Source organism: Embiotoca jacksoni, unplaced genomic scaffold (genome assembly GCF_022577435.1).
Source record: "Embiotoca jacksoni isolate LCO1_2020_lvr unplaced genomic scaffold, fEmbJac1.0.p SCAF_54, whole genome shotgun sequence".
NCBI lineage: Eukaryota > Metazoa > Chordata > Actinopteri > Embiotocidae > Embiotoca > Embiotoca jacksoni.
The window spans coordinates 1,553,728-1,570,996 of record NW_027185408.1 but is presented as its reverse complement, the minus strand read 5'-3'; the positions used below and the strand labels follow the sequence as shown (position 1 = coordinate 1,570,996).

Genomic DNA, 17,269 nt, shown 5'->3' with positions numbered 1-17,269 from the left:
TCTCGGACGGATTCTAAAGACCCTGCCTGGAAGTAAAGGACTAGTCCGCAGTGTCCTCGTTAAAACTAAAACAAGTGTTGTACAGAGACTTGTCAACAAACTCTGTCTGCTCCTGGAAACAGAAGAGTAGCTGGACAGACACTTGTAACAGTAGCCTGATACGTGAACTATAAGATGAACTTCATCTGTGGACACTTTATGTTGAAAAGGAATGAAATACACGATTATGTGGGTTTGAATATTGTCTCTATTTATTAATTTGTGTAATTGCTATTTTTTAAGCAATTAGGGGCTGGAATGTTAGAGCCATATTTTGTGTTGATAACAAATTATATTAGAATTTGCTTATTTACTGAGATAATGTAAATCTTTCTTTTGACTTGTGAAATCAGATGAAATGCATATGCTGAATTAATTAGTATGTATTAGTTGTGATTGACAAGATGATTGTCAGCTGATTAGCAGCTGGTTGTCAGCTGATTAGCAGCTGTGATAGGGGAGAAGGGGGACTGAGTTTTTGGTTCTTCTTCAACCAAGCATGAAGGAAACGTGAGGAAGGGGCATCAGTACAGTCTTTGACCTCACGTTACAACGAGAATGTTTTGTAAACTTTTTGATTAATGTGAGAATAAACGAAACAACTGAATCGGCGACTGCAGCGTTATGATTTGGACCGGTTTAACGTGTGAGTCAAGCAGAGCCCCTATTAAGATGGCACAGTTTAAATGAAAAGGACACAGCCATCAGACAGACAGACAGACAGATAGATCGATAGATCGATCGATCGATCGATCGATCGATAGATAGAAGCTATGTTTGGTTAGCATGTGTGTTGCTGCGGGTCATGAATTGTCGACGCAGGACTTCAACGCAGTATTTGCATTTTGTTTGCTGGTGTTTCTCTTTGGCTCCAGACCTCTATGTAGGTGAACGTCATGACGTCACGTGTTGCGGACGGAGCGCGCTCATTTTCAGTCGGTCCCAAAGAATTCTCTGATTCATGTTCGTCGAGCAGAGAACAAGAAGTTAAATCGAGGAATTGAAAAACAGAAGATGGAGATTCAACCACCTCTGAGGTAAAGTGAATTCTGTGTCACGTCAAATGCAGCTATTAAAAATAATTATTATCTTAAAGCTATTTTAGTTTAACCATGAATTGGTGAACTCCAGTTTAAGCCAGCTATCATTTGTCCTGAGCTCATGTTAGCCGCCCTGATGTCAGACAGTCACTGCTCTGCTGCTGATGGCTTGTTATCCAGTAAGCTGCTTACTTTACTAGACTAGTTTTAATACACTTATTTAATAAAAGTAGGTTTCTAGATAACATTAGCACACTCAAAACTGTTTGAATGACAGAAAACGTATTTCTACGACAGTTTATTATTCACGTAAAATGATATTATTATTATCTTAGAGATGAATTTCTTCTTTCTGGAACTCAAAGTATTCTTGGAGTGAAAGAGTCATTTATTTAACGTGTATTTCTCTGTCGTAGATTGAATTTAGCATCATGTGTGTTTGATAAGAAACTTTAACGTGTTTTAAGTTTCTATCATCAGAGTATGCATAGTTATAAGCTGCATAGTTTGGTGTTTCTTCTGAAAGCATTTCCTTTCCTTTCCCAGTCAGCCAGCAGGGATGTGAGGCTTCAGAGAGACTCAACAGTACCGTGGATGTTCCAGGCAGGTATGTTGAGGATCGGTGGTGTCCACCTTGTCTCCATCTGTCCTCACATCTCATCACTGTCCTGCACAGACACACGGCGTCTTTTACAAGTCAGTTGGAAAACATGAGCACATGTAAAACAATAGTGTAAAGATGGTAATACTGGGGATCGGTCATGTTTTTTAAATAGTGGTTAAAATATAAAAAAATCAACTACTAAAAAGTAGACTTTTTTTTACTTTTATTGATAACAAACCAACAGAAGCTCTTATAAACTTCTAATTTCACATATTTGGAGCTGATAAATTGTCAATAATTCTAAAAGCTGCATTTGTTTGATACAGACTTTAGTTTTCCTTCATGAACAACTTCTTTCAGCTGGAAACAAACTGTAGATTCAGCAGAAAAAGGTTAAGTTCAACAATGATTGTCAGCTGATAGAAATGTGAATTATTTACAATAATTGAACCTTTCAGTGATATTACAGAGGGTTGGACATAATTGGTTCAAACAACATCTTAAACACAACCTCTACAGCAAACAGACATTAAATGAGCCTTTCTTCAAATACCTAAGTACGGTCACGTTTCATTTCATCAACTGAAAGACAGAAAACATTTCAACAGGATTTATGAGGTGTAAAAGTTTGTCCCCCTCGAGTTCGGAGACATTTTCAGGCCGTCTTGCAGCAGGTTTCAGATCTCCCCACAGATGTTCAGTGATGTTCAGGTCAGGGGCCCCTGAGGGCCACTCCAACAGCCTGAGCTGGTGTTTCTTCAAGCAGTTCATGGTGGATTGTGAGGTTTTGCTCTGATCGTTGTCCTGTTGTAGAATCCAGCCTCTTTTCACTGTCCTGACTGACTGCAGGACGTCTGCATCCAGAATCTGCTGATGTTTATCAGCCAAAGAGCTCAGTTTGACCTTCACCTGTCCAGATGGAAGTGAAGGTCAAAGTTCAGAGGTGAGGACATCATTTCACTACTTCTGACACAAAACATATTCTGACATCACAATCAGTAATGCAACGGTGAACCAAACAGAAACTTCATCCACCATCAACATTTAAAGCTGCTGTCACTTCCACAGACTCTTCCTCCTACAGAGAACACAGAGACACTGAGGAACCATATGACGAGAACCCAAATCCAGGATACAGAGGTTCAGTGAATGTGGTGTTGAAGGTGTGGAGGTGGATCAGAGTGTCAGAGGAGATTCTGTAGAAGGACAGAGTGCCAGCAGGACAATCCACATACACTGCCACTCTGTTGGAGGAGGAGGAGGAGGAGGATATGCATGTTTCTCTGTCATTGTGAAAGACAGAGTAACGACCACCATCAGAGCAGTCCAGACTCCAGGACTGATCGTTCTTTCCAAACCAGCAGTCATCAAGCTCTCCTCTCCTTCTGATTCCTCTGTAACTCACTGCTATAACAACACCTCCTCTCCACTCGACCTCCCAGTAACAGCGACCAGTCAGACCAGTTCTACACAGCAGCTGAGAACACCAGTCAAATCTTTCTGGATGATCAGAATATGGCTGATTCTCTTTCACCAGTGCCACCTTCATGTTGTTGTCAGACAGTTTGAGTGACACAGCTGCAGTTTATCATCTGACAATTCTGATGGCTTTTTTCTTTCTTTATTTACTGATTTGTTGTTCATTCATAGAAAGTTTAATGATGATACATTTTGTCAGATCTCTCTTGTGTATCAGTCAAACTTACACTTCCTCAGACCAGGTTTTAACCTCTGCTCTCCACCATGGTCCACCCTGGAGGAAGAAACAGTCACAATGATTTTCTATCCAACAGGAGTCCTAACTGCTGTTCAACATGAAGCAGAGTTCCTCAGTTTGTCAGTGAGACACAGAAAAAGGCTGAAACTCATCAGTGTCAACTGTCTCTCTGATGGTTTCACTGCTGTCTGTGAGGAAAACACCTGAAGAAGAAGTAATGTAGAAATAATCAGAGAGCTCAGTCTCCACTGATCTGCTCTGGTTTTATTGATTTCCTCCCACATGTGAAATATTGGTCTCTGCATGTTGTCTCTTAAACTGAACAGTCTGACCAACATTCACGTGAAGAGCTGAACTGTTTTCAGACTGTTTACAGATCAGTCCAACCACCACATTCAGTTGGTTTGTGTACTTTACATGTTCAGAATCGAAGGTGTAATGATGGAGGGAGTCAGCTGTCGAGACTGAAGCTCTGGGAGGAAATGTTGTAACTCTGGACTGACAAATAAAACTGACTTGATTTTAGAACTTCATATAAAAACGAATGTATTTCAAGAGTGAAAACTGTGGATGACCTTTGAGTCCTGAACTTCTGAAATTTGAGCTGCTGATGGAGCAAAATAAAATTTCTGAGGATCACTGAGATCATGAAAGTTTATTCTCTCTGCACTCTGGATATCTGCTGCATGTTTTTATGGTAATCCATCAATCAAATAGTTGTTGAGATACTTCAGTAAAAACTAAAAGTGCAAATCTACTAGTTTCATCCTCCCGAGACCATAAATGTCTGTAAAGAAGTCCATCTCGTTATGTTTATTAGTTGTTGAGATGAATCAGTTTGGACCAAAGTGGTGATCGACTGATGAACACTGTCGTCCCTACAGCCAGGCTGATAACATGGTTCAAGATGAGAAGGATTTGACACCAACTTCACAATGTTTCTAACGAACAGCTGTTTCCATTTGATAAAAGACTTCTGAGGATCCACACGTTTCCTAACTCAGACCTCCTCACTCCTCTGAACAGAAACAAGAGAAACAAGTCATCCTTCATGATGATGGACCTGAGCAACATCACATGAAGTCAAATCAATGAGAAAAACCTGCACTGTGTGAGCTCTGGTTGTCTGTCCATACCTGAGAGTCTCCAGTCTCCAGTGAGGATCCTCCACACCAGCAGACAGCAGCTTCACTCCTGAGTCTCCTGGATGATTGTAGCTCAGGTCCAGCTCTCTCAGATGGGATGGGTTGGAGCTCAGAGCTGAGGCCAGAGAAGCACAGCCTTCCTCTGAGATCAGACAACCTGTCAGACTGGAGTCAGAAAAATATCATCAACTCCAGAAACAAGAAGCAAAATTCTACAGATGTAAAACTTCTGCACCAACATGAACTTAAAGATAATTTAACTGTTCAACAACCAGATGTTTCCTGACCTGAGAGTCTCCAGTTTACAGTGAGGACTCTCCAGACCGGCAGACAGCAGCTTCACTCCTGAATCCTGTAGGTCATTGTTACTCAGGTCCAGCTCTCTCAGACAGGAGGACTGGGAGCTGAGAACTGACGACAGAGCTTCACAGCTTCTCTCTGACAGGTTACAGTCAGTTAACCTGGTGAAGAATGAACAATGAACACAAACTGTTTTATTTGTCATTTACAAAATGAAACATGTTTGAAATGGTTGCTAAATCCTCGTACAGAGCTTTGTTGGAGGCTTTGACCACTGGCAGCAGCCTCAGAAGAGCCTCCTCTGAAGCAGAGTATTTCTTCAGGTCAAACACGTCCAGATGTTCTTCTGATGACAGTAAGATGAAGACCAGAGCTGACCACTGAGCAGGAGAAAGTTCGGCTTTTGAGAGACGTCCTGATCTCAGGGACTGTTGGATCTCCTCCACTAGAGAATGATCATTCAGTTCATTCAGACAGTGGAACAGATTGATGCTTCTCTCTGCAGACAGATTCTCACTGATCTTCTTCTTGATGTACTGGACTGTTTCATGATTGGTCTGTGAGCTACTTCCTGTCTGTGTCAGCAGGCCTCGTAGGAGAGTCTGATTGGTCTGCAGTGAAAGACCCAGAAGGAAGCGGAGGAACAAGTCCAAGTGTCCATTTGGACTTCTTAAAGCTTCGTCCACAGCAGTCTGGTGGAGATGGATTAGTTTTGTTTTGCGTCTGAAGACGTTAGAAAAACAAGATGTTGTTTGTTGTTCCTTCAGCAGGTTGACAGCAGAGTTGATGAAGGTCAGATGGACGTGAAGAGCAGCCAGAAACTCCTGAACGCTCAGATGGACGAAGCAGAACACCTTGTCCTGGTACAGCCCGCTCTCCTCTTTAAAGATCTGGGTGAACACTCCTGAGTACACTGAGGCTGCTCTGATATCGATGCCACACTCTGTCAGGTCAGATTCATAGAAGATCAGGTTTCCTTTCTGCAGCTGATCAAAAGCCAGTTTTCCCAGAGACTCCATCATCTTCCTGCTCTTTTTATTCCAGTGTGGATCTGTCTCAGCTCCTCCATCATACTTGACCTGCTTCACTTTGGCCTGAACCACCAAGAAGTGGATGAACATCTCCGTCAGGGTCTTGGGCAGCTCTCCTCCATCTCTGCTTTTCAACACGTCCTCCAGAACTGTAGCAGTGATCCAGCAGAAGACCGGGATGTGGCACATGATGTGGAGGCTTCTGGATGTCCTGATGTGGGAGATGATGCTTCTGGCCTTCTCCTCATCTCCGAACCTCCTCCTGAAGTATTCCTCCTTCTGCGGGTCAGTGAACCCTCTGACCTCTGTCACCATGCCGACACACTCGGCAGGGATCTGATTGGCCGCTGCAGGTCGTGTGGTTATCCAGAGGCGAGCGGAGGGAAGCAGTTTCCCCCTGATGAGGTTGGTCAGCAGCACATCCACTGATGTGGACTCTGTAACATCAGTCAGGATCTCATTGTTGTGGAAGTCCAGAGGAAGTCGACACTCATCCAGACCATCAAAGATGAACACAACCTGGAAGTGTTCAAAGCTGCAGATTCCTGCTGCTTTGGTTTCAGTGAAGAAGAGATGAACCAGTTCCACCAAACTGAACTTTCTCTCTTTCAGCACATTCAGCTCTCTGAAAGTGAACGGAAACATGAACTGGATGTTCTGGTTGGTTTTGTCTTCAGCCCAGTCCAGAGTGAACTTCTGTGTTAACACTGTCTTCCCGATGCCAGCCACTCCCTTTGTCAGCACTGTTCTGATTGGTTCATGTCTTCCAGGTGAGCCTTTAAAGATGTCTTCTTGTCTGATGGTTGTTTCTGGTCTGACTGGTTTCCTGGATGTTGTTTCAATCTGTCTGACCTCATGTTCATCATTGACCTCTGCAGTCCCTCCCTCTGTGATGTACAGCTCTGTGTACATCTCATTCAGAAGGGTTCGGTTTCCTGCTTTAGAAATCCCCTCAAACACACTCTGGAACTTCTTCTTCAGGTTTGACTTGAGTTGTCGACACACTGCAATATTACTTTCTAAAAAACAAACAAACAAACAACAAGTGAATGTCTCAGTAAACCTGAAGATAAACTTTTTAACATTTTAAATATTTTGTGTCTCCATGAAATCAACTATTCACGTCAGTTGTGGACAAACAGTTTCTGACTGTTTTCAGTCCAGAAGAATTCACAGATGTGATGAAGATGTTTGCATCATATTAATAGCAGAGTTTGTAAATCTAAGTTTCTCCCATGTTTCCTCTTTCCATCATGTTCCAGCTGTTAAAATCCTCTTACTGCTCTGCAGACGGTCAGCCAGCTCCTCCTGCTTCAGTCTCCTCAGGAAGTGCAGTGTGATCTTCAGAAATGACTCTCTGCTCCTCCTCTGCTCTTCATCCTCACCCTCCAACACCTCGTCATCCTCACTCTGACTCTCTAAGTATTGTGGGTAATCTGGACTCAGAATTTTCTGCATCTTCTTCAGCTCTTTCTTCACAAAACTGATCATGTTCTCCTCCAGCAGCTGAAACAGAGAAATATATCAACTTTAACACACAGAACGTATCAGATCATTTTAAATATGGACTGAAATCCTGCTGGTCTACAGAGTGCAGCAGGGAGAATGTGAGTTTTGGTAATTCACTCTTTAGTTTGTGTGTTTACACACCAGAAATATGGAGTCCAGGTTTGTTTCAGGAACGTCTGAGTCCTGCTGATCAACTCTGTAAAGTCAACATCAAAACAGAAGACGTTTGGTCAGAATTAATCCAGAAACATAAAGTAAAGAGACTTCATGTTTTTAGTTACCAAGACAACCAACACCTGACAGAAGCTGAACAGGAAGACAAAACATCCATTTTAAATCACGAATCCAGTCAGACGCCAGTATTTCTGCTTCTTACATCAGAGATCATCAGACTTTTATCAACCTTTGGATTCAGTGGGTTTAAACCCTGCAGGTGATGTGCAGGAGATTCTCTGTTGCTGCTTTATGATTAAAAAAAAAACTCACTCAAAGCTCGGCCTGTCAATAATGGTGATGTCTGGAGTTTAGTTATTGGAACGTCATCGACTCTTCAGACTCTCAGAAAGTGTGATTTAGATCAGATACTTAATAGTTACAACTCAGGATGAAATGTCAAGTGTTAATGTGCTTTAAAAATGAGAAATAAAATCTTGAAATCAATTCTGAAATGTAGAGAGAGCCGGTTCAATCAGCTCAACCCTCCGGTTATGTTACGCGTCAAATTGTCCCATTTCGAATTTTGAAAATATAGAAAAAATATTTTAAAGTACTTTTTCTGTATCAAACTTCTACTGCTTGCCTTAATTAGCGTAATCAATTTAAGTTGTTTTTTTTTTTTTTTTTTTTTTAAATAGTATCATGTATTTGAAACCCCTCCCTGCAGGTTTATATTACAGAGATGATATTCCGGTCAATTTGACCCGGCAGTGAAAGTGTCTAGTTTAGAACATTTCTTTCTTTGAAAATGTGAGACAGTCTTTCTTACTTCCGCCCACCATGTTTCACCCCATTTCTCTCTCTCTCTCTCTCTCTCTCACACACACGCACACACACACACACACACACACACACACATACACACACCCTATTTCATCCCAATCTCACACACTCTCTTTCTAACTACCACCTGTGTTAGAAATACAGATACTATTTTGAAGTGAACCTTTTTTTTCCTGCAGGAAACCTCCACCCACACTTAGCAGGAGAGGGCCGAAACATACAAAATGGTGTCTTCGGAGTCCTACCAACTATACACTCTGCAGATACAACTCAGCAGCTTACTGTAGGACAACATGAGCAACAGAAACTAAAGGATGACCGCCCTGGAGGCTCTGGAGCAAATCCTTGATAATGACAGTGAAATAGAGGAGGATGTGTCTGAAGATGAAGACCATGTTGAGGTCAATTCAGATTATAATTGGACTGATTATGAACCATCAGATGCGGAAAGTGATATACCTGTTCCTTCAAGCGAGACATTCGAGTCAAAAAATCGTGAAATACAGCGGTCATCTTCACCCGATACACCTGAGCTGAGACTGTCTGCCGAAAACATTGTAAAGACAGAGCCAGGCCCAACCAGGATGGCAGTGACTCGTATCACAGACATCAAGTCAGGTTTTGAGCTGGTCATTCAAAACTCAATACAGAAAGTCATTGTAGAAATGACTAATCTAGAAGGGTCTCATGTTGTGGGGGGGAAGTGGAAGGAGCTGGATGAAATGCAATCCTTATGACTCATTTGGCTTGATTTTGAGTGAGCGGGTCAATATCACCCTGAACAGCAGAGATGTGTCATCTCTATGTATCTCCATCACCCCATGAAAAAAAAGAAAGTTTCAAAATTCAAATAAAATTGAGGAAAAAATACATGTTATGGCAGACTAATGCAATTTATATCTAGGTTTTTCCAGTGTACCTAAAAAATAGTTTGAACATGTATTTTTCATGAAAATGAGTGAGTTATCCTCATTGAACTATGATCTATGGAGGGGTGAATAACTCCATTCCACTAAAAACTGATTGAATTGTTCATAATGGTGTTGGTGATGAGGTACAAACTATATTTATTGGATTTTTTTTGGTTTCTGACAACTTTTGGATGATTAAACATGCACCGGGTCACGTTGACCCGGGAACATCATTGCTGTACCTAAGAAACGAACATAACAGGAGGGTTAACAAGCAGCTGCCTGAATACAGGTCCAGTTAGAAAGCTTCATTTTTTTTCACATTGTTACCTTTGTTCAACAGACTGGTGTCCATCTTTGAAGGTAATAGGTTCCATCATAGACCCGTCACTCTTCATGGACAAACAGCTGGGTTCAGGAGAATCTGGTTCCTGCTGAAGGATCCTGATGGAAACAGAGATGTGTAGCTTTCAGTTTTAACCCTGCAGATTGTGTGTTTTGTTGGACGCTAACAGAAATATGAATACATCGAGTGTGTTTCCATGAACCTGCAGTTCCAACAAACTGGCATTGATGAACTAAAGAGTCTGACATCCTTTGATCCTCTGAGCTGATGTGATGGTGATGAGATCAGGAGGGTTTGATACCAAATAACAAATATTTCACTTTATTACCTTTGTTCAACAGACTGGTGTCCATCTTTGAAGTCTATAAGTCCTCCCATAGACCGGTCACTCTTCATGGACACACAGCCGGGAACAGGCTCAGATCTAGGTCCAGGTCCATGTCTAGGTCCAGGTTCAGGTGCAGGTCCAGGTCCAGGTTCAGGTCCATATCCAGGACCAGGTTCAGGTCCAGCAGGTCTGAGCTGCTGCTTTGTTCTTCAACAGAACACACAGAGCTCTGAGTGAGAATAATGATGGTGCAGTGATGTGAGTGCTGAGCTGTGACGTGGAGAAGAGTCGTGGACAGTTAGAGACGGTCGTCTCACCTCTGAGCTTCGGTCCGGCTCTCATGTTCCCCACACAGAGTGGTTTTAGAGGGACGGACTCCGTCCTCTCTGTTCTCCCACTGATCCATAGGAGAGCCCACAGCTTCACACAAACACAACAACCTGCTCAGTACGTACAACAACATTCACAGCACAAGACACATTAGTTCTCATCACTGTCTGTAACATGGCTCTAAAACTCAGGACTGGCAGACACCTTTAAGCCCTGAACAGGACGAGTCTAAAACTGTTTAAAGTTTCCCCAGATTCCTCCACAAACACAGAACGTTGAACACCAAATATATTTGATATGATTTCAAATTTGATCCAAAAAATAAATCTTTAATTCTGGAATTTGTGCGTCCACAAGATATTCATTAAAATCCTTAAATCTACTGCGACGTCATAAAAATGTTAAAATAACTTTTCATCCCCAAAATGTTAGTGATGGAGGTGTTGAGTGAAACCGAGTGTCTCAGTGCTGTAAGACAGCTGGTTGAACACTGCAGGTATTAAAAGGTTAAAATAAATGTTCTTCTGTTTACAGTTGATCAAAGCTGTGCAACCAGTTCTGACATTCTCTGAATGTTTTCACTGATGACTTAAGATAAGATTACAGTCAGACTGATGTTCACTTTACCAGGTAATCACCAACAACAATCCATGGAAATCAGTCTGAAGTCATGTTCTTTAAGTCAGAGAAATTCTGAAACAATATTTAAACCTACAAGCATCCAGGAGACGTTTTGAAACAGCCGATCGACATCAGGAAACATTTCTAGGGTCCAGTCGGTGATCCAACATGGTGAGGTCAGAGTTCATCAGACATGTACAGATTTCACTGGGAGGATTCTCACCTGCTCGACTTCAGGTCCACTTCCAGACACTTTCCACCTTCGTGTGTGGAGGAAAGATTCAGAGAGAAGAAGCTGCTCGTTGTCCCTCGTCAGTCCTGGTGTCTGAGAGTGTTTGATCTGAGGACACCGTCACTTCCTCATAACTTCAGAGTCCGAGTCTAAAAGCATCAGAGTGACATCAGAACCAGTCTAACCTGTGGCAGAGAAATCAAACATCACATAATGCAGCTCTGCTGTCTGTCCACTAGATGGAGCTGACAAACCAACCAAAGATCAGCACAGAGACATGACATGAAGCAGCAGCAGTTTGGACCACATACAGGACTGTATGTTGGACATGTTGGTTTGTTATGAGGCAGAAAGCAGCCTGAGCTTCCTGCCAGGGACCTGAAATCTGGTCCTCAGTCCTGGTTCCAGGTGTCTCTGCTTAAAATGGACTTTTCATCACAAACACTTTTCTTTAGCAGCCTTTTTATTCATTTGACCCCTGAAATAGTTTTTTTTTAAGCAGCTGTTAAATAGCTGAACGTTGTTTCCAGCATCATGTCCAACAATGAAACTTCCAGCAACACCTGTTCAGGTAATTCAAGTAAAATTAGTGCTAGAACTGAAACTCCCCAGGAAAAAGGAAAAGTTCAGTGGTTTTAGAGGGACAGACTCCATCCTCTGTCCTCCCACTGATCCATAGCAGATCCCACAGCTTCACTCAAACACAACAACCTGCTCAGTACGTACAACAACAGTCACAACACAGGAGACATTAGTTCTCATCACTGTCTGTAACATGGCTCTAAAACTCAGGACTGACAGACACCTTTGAGCCCTGAACAGGACGAGTCTAAAACTGGTTAAAGCGCCCCAGGTTCCTCCACAAATCCAGAATGTTGAACACCAAATGAATTTGATATGTTTTCATATTTGACCCTGAAAATATATCAATAATTCTGGAATTTGTGCATCCACAAAATATTTATTAATATCCCCAAAATCTGCTGCTACAACGCCATAAAAATGTTAAAATAACATTTCCTCCCCAAAATGTTAGTGATGCAGGTGTTGAGTGAAACCGAGTGTCTCAGTGCTGTAAGACAGCTGGTTGAACACTGCAGGTATTAAAAGGTTAAAATAAATGTTCTTCTGTTTACAGTTGATCAAAGCTGTGCAACCAGTTCTGACGTTCTCTGAATGTTTTCACTGATGACTTAAGATCAGATTACAGTCAGACTGATGTTCACTTTACCAGGTAATCACCAACAACAATCCATGGAAATCAGTCTGAAGTCATGTTCTTTAAGTCAGAGAAATTCTGAAACAATATTTAAACCTACAAGCATCCAGGAGACGTTTTGAAACCGCCGATCGACATCAGGAAACATTTCTAGGGTCCAGTCAGTGATCCAACACGGTGAGGTCAGAGTTCATCAGACATGTCCAGATTTCTCTTGGAGGATTCTCACCTGCTCGACTTCAGGTCCACTTCCAGACACTTTCCACCTTCGTGTGTGGAGGAAAGATTCGGAGAAGAGAGCTGCTCGTTGCCCCTCGTCAGTCCTGGTGTCAGAGAGCGTTTGATCTGAGGACGCCGTCACTTCCTCATAACTTCAGAGTCCGAGTCTTAAAGCATCAGAGTGACGTCAGAACCAGTCGAACCTGTGGCAGAGAAATCCAACATCACATGATGCAGCTCTGCTGTCTGTCCACTAGATGGAGCTGACAAACCAACCAAAGATCAGCACAGAGACATGAGAGGAAGCAGCAGCAGTTTGGACCACATACAGGACTGTATGTTGGACATGTTGGTTTGTTGTGAGGCAGAAAGCAGCCTGGGCTTCCTTTCAGAGACTTGAAATCTGGTCTTCAGTCCTGGTTCCAGTTGTCTCTGCTTTAAATGGACTTTTCATCTCAAACACTTTTCTTAAACAATGTTTTTATTCACTTGAGCACATATGTGACATTAGTTCAGATCGCGATGGTTTTGGTTTTTAGGCCTTTAGGTGGAGATTGGGCCGAGTCATATCAGACTGGGAGTAGATCTGCCAAGAAAGAGTGCCACAGTCCCTATGTTTGAAGTTACCAAACAATCTTTTTGAAAAGTGCTATAAATAAACAGAGCAGCGAGCAGCCAGCTTCTGTTAAGACTTTTTCTCTACACCATCCATGCTTGGTTCGTTTACATTTTGTGTGGGTTGGACAAACAGACAACCACGTTTTACACTTCACAATTTCACTGCAAACCATGGGAGAGTCCTTCAGGAGAGTCTGCAGATATGTAGACTCACAGAAAGTCATCATTAGAGCCCTCACGTACTTGATGATTTGACAGCGGGACAGCCCTAAACCCTCACAGACTCACAGGAAAGTCGCCTCAAAGTCGTTGAATGTGCAGACTGGACTGGGCCGGTCCACATGGTGGGCTGACTGCAGAGTGGCTGCAGGTTGGAGAGCTGTCAGCAGGTGAGGTGGGTGTGGCAGGAAGGAGGCCGGGCATAGAGAGAGAGAGACTGAGGACCCCTGGTGGGTGGAGGGAGTGATGAGTCCGACGATGGTGGTGTCTGACTTATCAGTTTAGTTCAAGGGAGCTGGTTTGCACTGATGACATCATGTCAGAGGCAGTTGGTCAGGGTGGAGGGAGGTGCAGCGGTGAAGAATGTAGAGGAGATGTAGAGGTGGATGTCACCGATGTAGCAGTGGAAGTGGAGGCCCTGACGATGTAGGATGTTACGAAGGGACAGCGTTAGAGGATGAATAGAAGAGGACTGAGCACCAAGCCCTGGGGGACACCCAAACAGCAACCAGCAGTGACGTCACCAGTTGGTTTGTGAACGGTCATTATGAAGCGTCCAGTTCGGAATTTGGCCGGCGCCATCTTTGCTAGTTTGGAGCGGTTTGGAGCAGGAAGTGAACATATTTGAGCGAGCTGGGGGAGGAGCCAACGGTGGATCTGACTGATCTGATTGGACACCCGGCGATACTACATCCCACCCACCAATAGCTGTAACCTGACTGCACCAAAGGCCTGTCAATGAAACAGAAAGACTCCCCAAAACACAGCTTTTTGAAGCTTATTTTGCAATTAATGACGGATTATTTTCAGATGGACCTCCAGAACAATAATCTGGAAGAGTGAATTTAGCAAATTTCATACAGACAACTTTTTAAAAAATGTTATTGACTGAGAATTTCACGAGAGAAGTTGAACAGAGACCGCACTTTTTGTAGCCAACCTCTAGTGGCACTCTGTGGTATTGCAGTTTAAGGCACTTCTACATCAGCCTCATTTTTTGCAGCCAGAAAGTCATGTCCACTTTCATATAAAGTCTTCTGTGACACCTGGGACGGAGGAAGGGTGGAGGAGGGGCAGGTGTTGTTGAACTGTGTAGTTCACCTCGATGTTTTTTCCTTAAGATGCTTGAGACTTGCCCTCAGTTGTGTCAGTATTTCTTATGATGTAAATGTTTGAAGTTGAAACCACAGTTCAAAGAGTTGTCTGACTGTTGTTCAGGTCTCTGATTTTTCAGTTGAGGTTTGGCAGAGAAAAAAAACCACAGGACACAGAAGACAGAAATAAATCATCATATTTCAGAGTATTACAGTCTATTGCTCTGCGACGTAGGTTAGCACATTAGTTTTTATTGTCTGTTACAGCTGAGAGCAGAAACAGTTTAAAATCATGTATTCATGACGTTCATATTCTAAATGTGACGCCGTCAGTGTCGTTCCACATGAAGTCCACTTCACTGACAGATTGGTTCCTCGAAGTCGGCGTCCTGGATGAAGACGTTCCTGACGACTTCATAGTTCAGCTGGCTCCAGCTGAGGAGGTTCCCGGGTGTGAAGGAGCCTTGGTTCATGTAGGACCGGATGTCACACGAGGACACGACGTGGTCCCACATGTGCAGGTCGGTGATGTCTCCTTCAAACGAGTCGTTGGTTTTGAAGCCTCCACCAAACTCGTCCTGCTCCTGACCGACGACGATGTTCAGGTCTCCTCTCACCACGTAGTTCAGTCCCACCAGCTTCTGAGAGGTACGAAGTCCGTTCAACCAGAGCTGGGTCAGCCCGGTGCCAGAGTCCCAGGTCCAGCAGACCGAGTTCCAGTCGAACTTCTTGGTTGGCAGTTTTTCGTAGACGTAGGACTCGCTGGCCACGTGGACCTTGTACGATCCGTCGCCGTCCTTGTTGAGCATCAGAGCGTTCTCGTGGTTCCGGGTCGCCAGAGAAAAGAGTCCCTGCATCCGGTTCAGCTGGGAGAAGAAGCGGAGGCAGACGGTCATGGTGGAGATGGAGGCCACTTTGGTGTGAAGGACAACGTGGGGCTGGTTCACGCCCCGGGGGTCACTGGGAAAACTGAACTGCTTCCCTGACAGATCTGAAAACACAAGAAGAAAAGCTGTGGAGATTTACCGCCGATGTTCAATGTAGAGCTCGGAAAAGTATGTTTGAAGTTGGGATGAACAGAAACGGAGGTGCTTTTCTTTTTCTAGGTCGCTGCAGAAGTTTCTACTCTACCCCCCAGAGAAGACAATCAAAATGCGGGAAACTGTATCATTACGTGGGACGAAGGACAGAGACATTTAAAATCTGCCTCAGGACACGTTGAACATGAAGCAGCGACTCACCTCCAACTTCACAGCCTCCAACGGTCCACAGAACGACAAAGAACAACATCGACTTCATCCCCATAGTGACGATGAAGATGTAGATGAACTCTCGCTGTGGTCAATTAAAAAGCAGAGAAGTCAAACACAGATTAAATGAAGACATTTCTGTGCAACAGCCACTGAAACAGTCAGATTTAAGATGTTAGTTTCCTGCATTAAGCGTCATCAGACCTCGAGTCAGCTCACAACATTCAGAGATCAGAGTCCTTCACCTGTGTGTGATGTCACTGAGGTCCGTGTCCACCTTCCTCCTCTCGTCCGTCCAGCGTCCTGCAGAACAACTGAAGAGTCTCACGTTTATACCTCCGCGTCTCTCCTTCTTCCAGCTGACACCCGACTGAATCATCGCTGCAGTGAGCCGAGAGAGTTTCACCATCAGTTTTTCTGGAGAAACAGGAAGTCGGGAACTTCCCTGTTTTTGTGGTTTCTAACGTTTTCAATGCCGTTAATTCTGCATCGTTTTCATATTTTGTTCCAGTCAGACAGTTTTCAGTTGATGTGTCCAGAAGACGTCTTCCTGCATCTCACTGATCCAGGCTCACGGGTTTTATTCTTTAGAGACATTCATACAACAGACGATTGAAGGTCATTTGCTGTATTTGATTAAATGAAGATTATAAGCAGTTCCGATGTTTTGTCGTTTAAATTCGGACCGGTGGTGACCAGTCAGCCGTGCCTTCTGATTGGTCGAAACATTTACCGTGCTGCATGTGCTTGTTGTCCAAAGTTTGATTTTGATTTTGATTTTGATTTTATACACTTTATTAATCCCCGAGGGGAAATTTCTTCACAAGTTCATGTTTTATTGGTTCAACGTGGCCGTTTGCATCTCATATAAAAACACAAAGTGCTTTACGTTAAGGAACCAGAAACCAAGCGGTCAAAAAAACATCCTGGTTTTGGTCGCTTCAAAGAAACCCTGTCGCTGTTGGTTTTCTCACTTTAAGAAGCAGAACAGAAGCAGAACCTTTCAGGGAGATCACACAGGGGTGCACTCAGTTTGTTCAGACAACATATTAAACACAACCCGGCAGCAAACACACATTAAATGAAACTTTATTCAAATATTCACATTTTATTTCATCAACTCAAACACAGAAAACATTTTAACAGGATTCATGACGAGTGTAAAAGTTATTTTCAGGCCGTCTTGCAGCAGGTTTCCAGAATCTGCTGATGTTTAGTGGTACGCCTCTGAAAACGGGGAGAAAAATCTCAAGAGTGATGTGGTGATGTTTCCTCAGTGAAAGCATTTCCTGGAAGTAATTACATACATGTACAATATTCAATTCAACAAAACAATCAACACTCGGCTACAGCAGAGCACAAAGTTCACATTACATACCTTCACTGGCATTTAACAAGCAACTGTGGTTGAAATAGCTCATAAAACTTCTTAAAGTCGCTACGTACAAAATCCAAACTGTATTAAACACTTTTACATACATACATTATATCTGCAGGT

The 17,269-nt window shown here is 43.1% G+C and overlaps 3 protein-coding genes across 3 annotated transcripts; all 3 read right to left on the bottom strand.

Moving 5' to 3' along the window:
* Nucleotides 1–1,894: 1,894 nt before the first annotated feature.
* Nucleotides 1,895–10,375, bottom strand: LOC138212244 (protein NLRC3-like). The gene is made up of 10 exons (XM_069172548.1): nt 10,287–10,375; nt 9,970–10,176; nt 9,626–9,739; nt 7,527–7,581; nt 7,157–7,382; nt 6,729–6,895; nt 5,095–6,608; nt 4,833–5,006; nt 3,390–3,436; nt 1,895–2,592 (listed from the first exon to the last, which is right to left on the bottom strand). Exons 1-10 carry the CDS (start codon nt 10,373–10,375, stop codon nt 2,564–2,566), a joined length of 2,622 nt encoding a protein of 873 aa, XP_069028649.1. The 3' UTR covers nt 1,895–2,563.
* On the bottom strand, nt 2,606–3,268 carry LOC138212326 (stonustoxin subunit beta-like; the record flags this gene model as incomplete). Its single annotated transcript, XM_069172653.1, has 1 exon — nt 2,606–3,268. A coding segment is annotated over one exon (507 nt), but the record flags the coding sequence as incomplete, so codon positions are not given.
* A 4,373-nt stretch (nt 10,376–14,748) lies between the features above and the next one.
* LOC138212319 (mucosal pentraxin-like) lies at nt 14,749–16,141 on the bottom strand. Its single transcript, XM_069172643.1, has 3 exons — nt 16,017–16,141; nt 15,763–15,856; nt 14,749–15,512 (listed from the first exon to the last, which is right to left on the bottom strand). The coding sequence occupies exons 2-3, from the start codon at nt 15,824–15,826 to the stop codon at nt 14,878–14,880; spliced, it is 699 nt and encodes a 232-aa protein (XP_069028744.1). The 5' UTR covers nt 15,827–15,856; nt 16,017–16,141; the 3' UTR covers nt 14,749–14,877.
* Nucleotides 16,142–17,269: the final 1,128 nt, after the last annotated feature.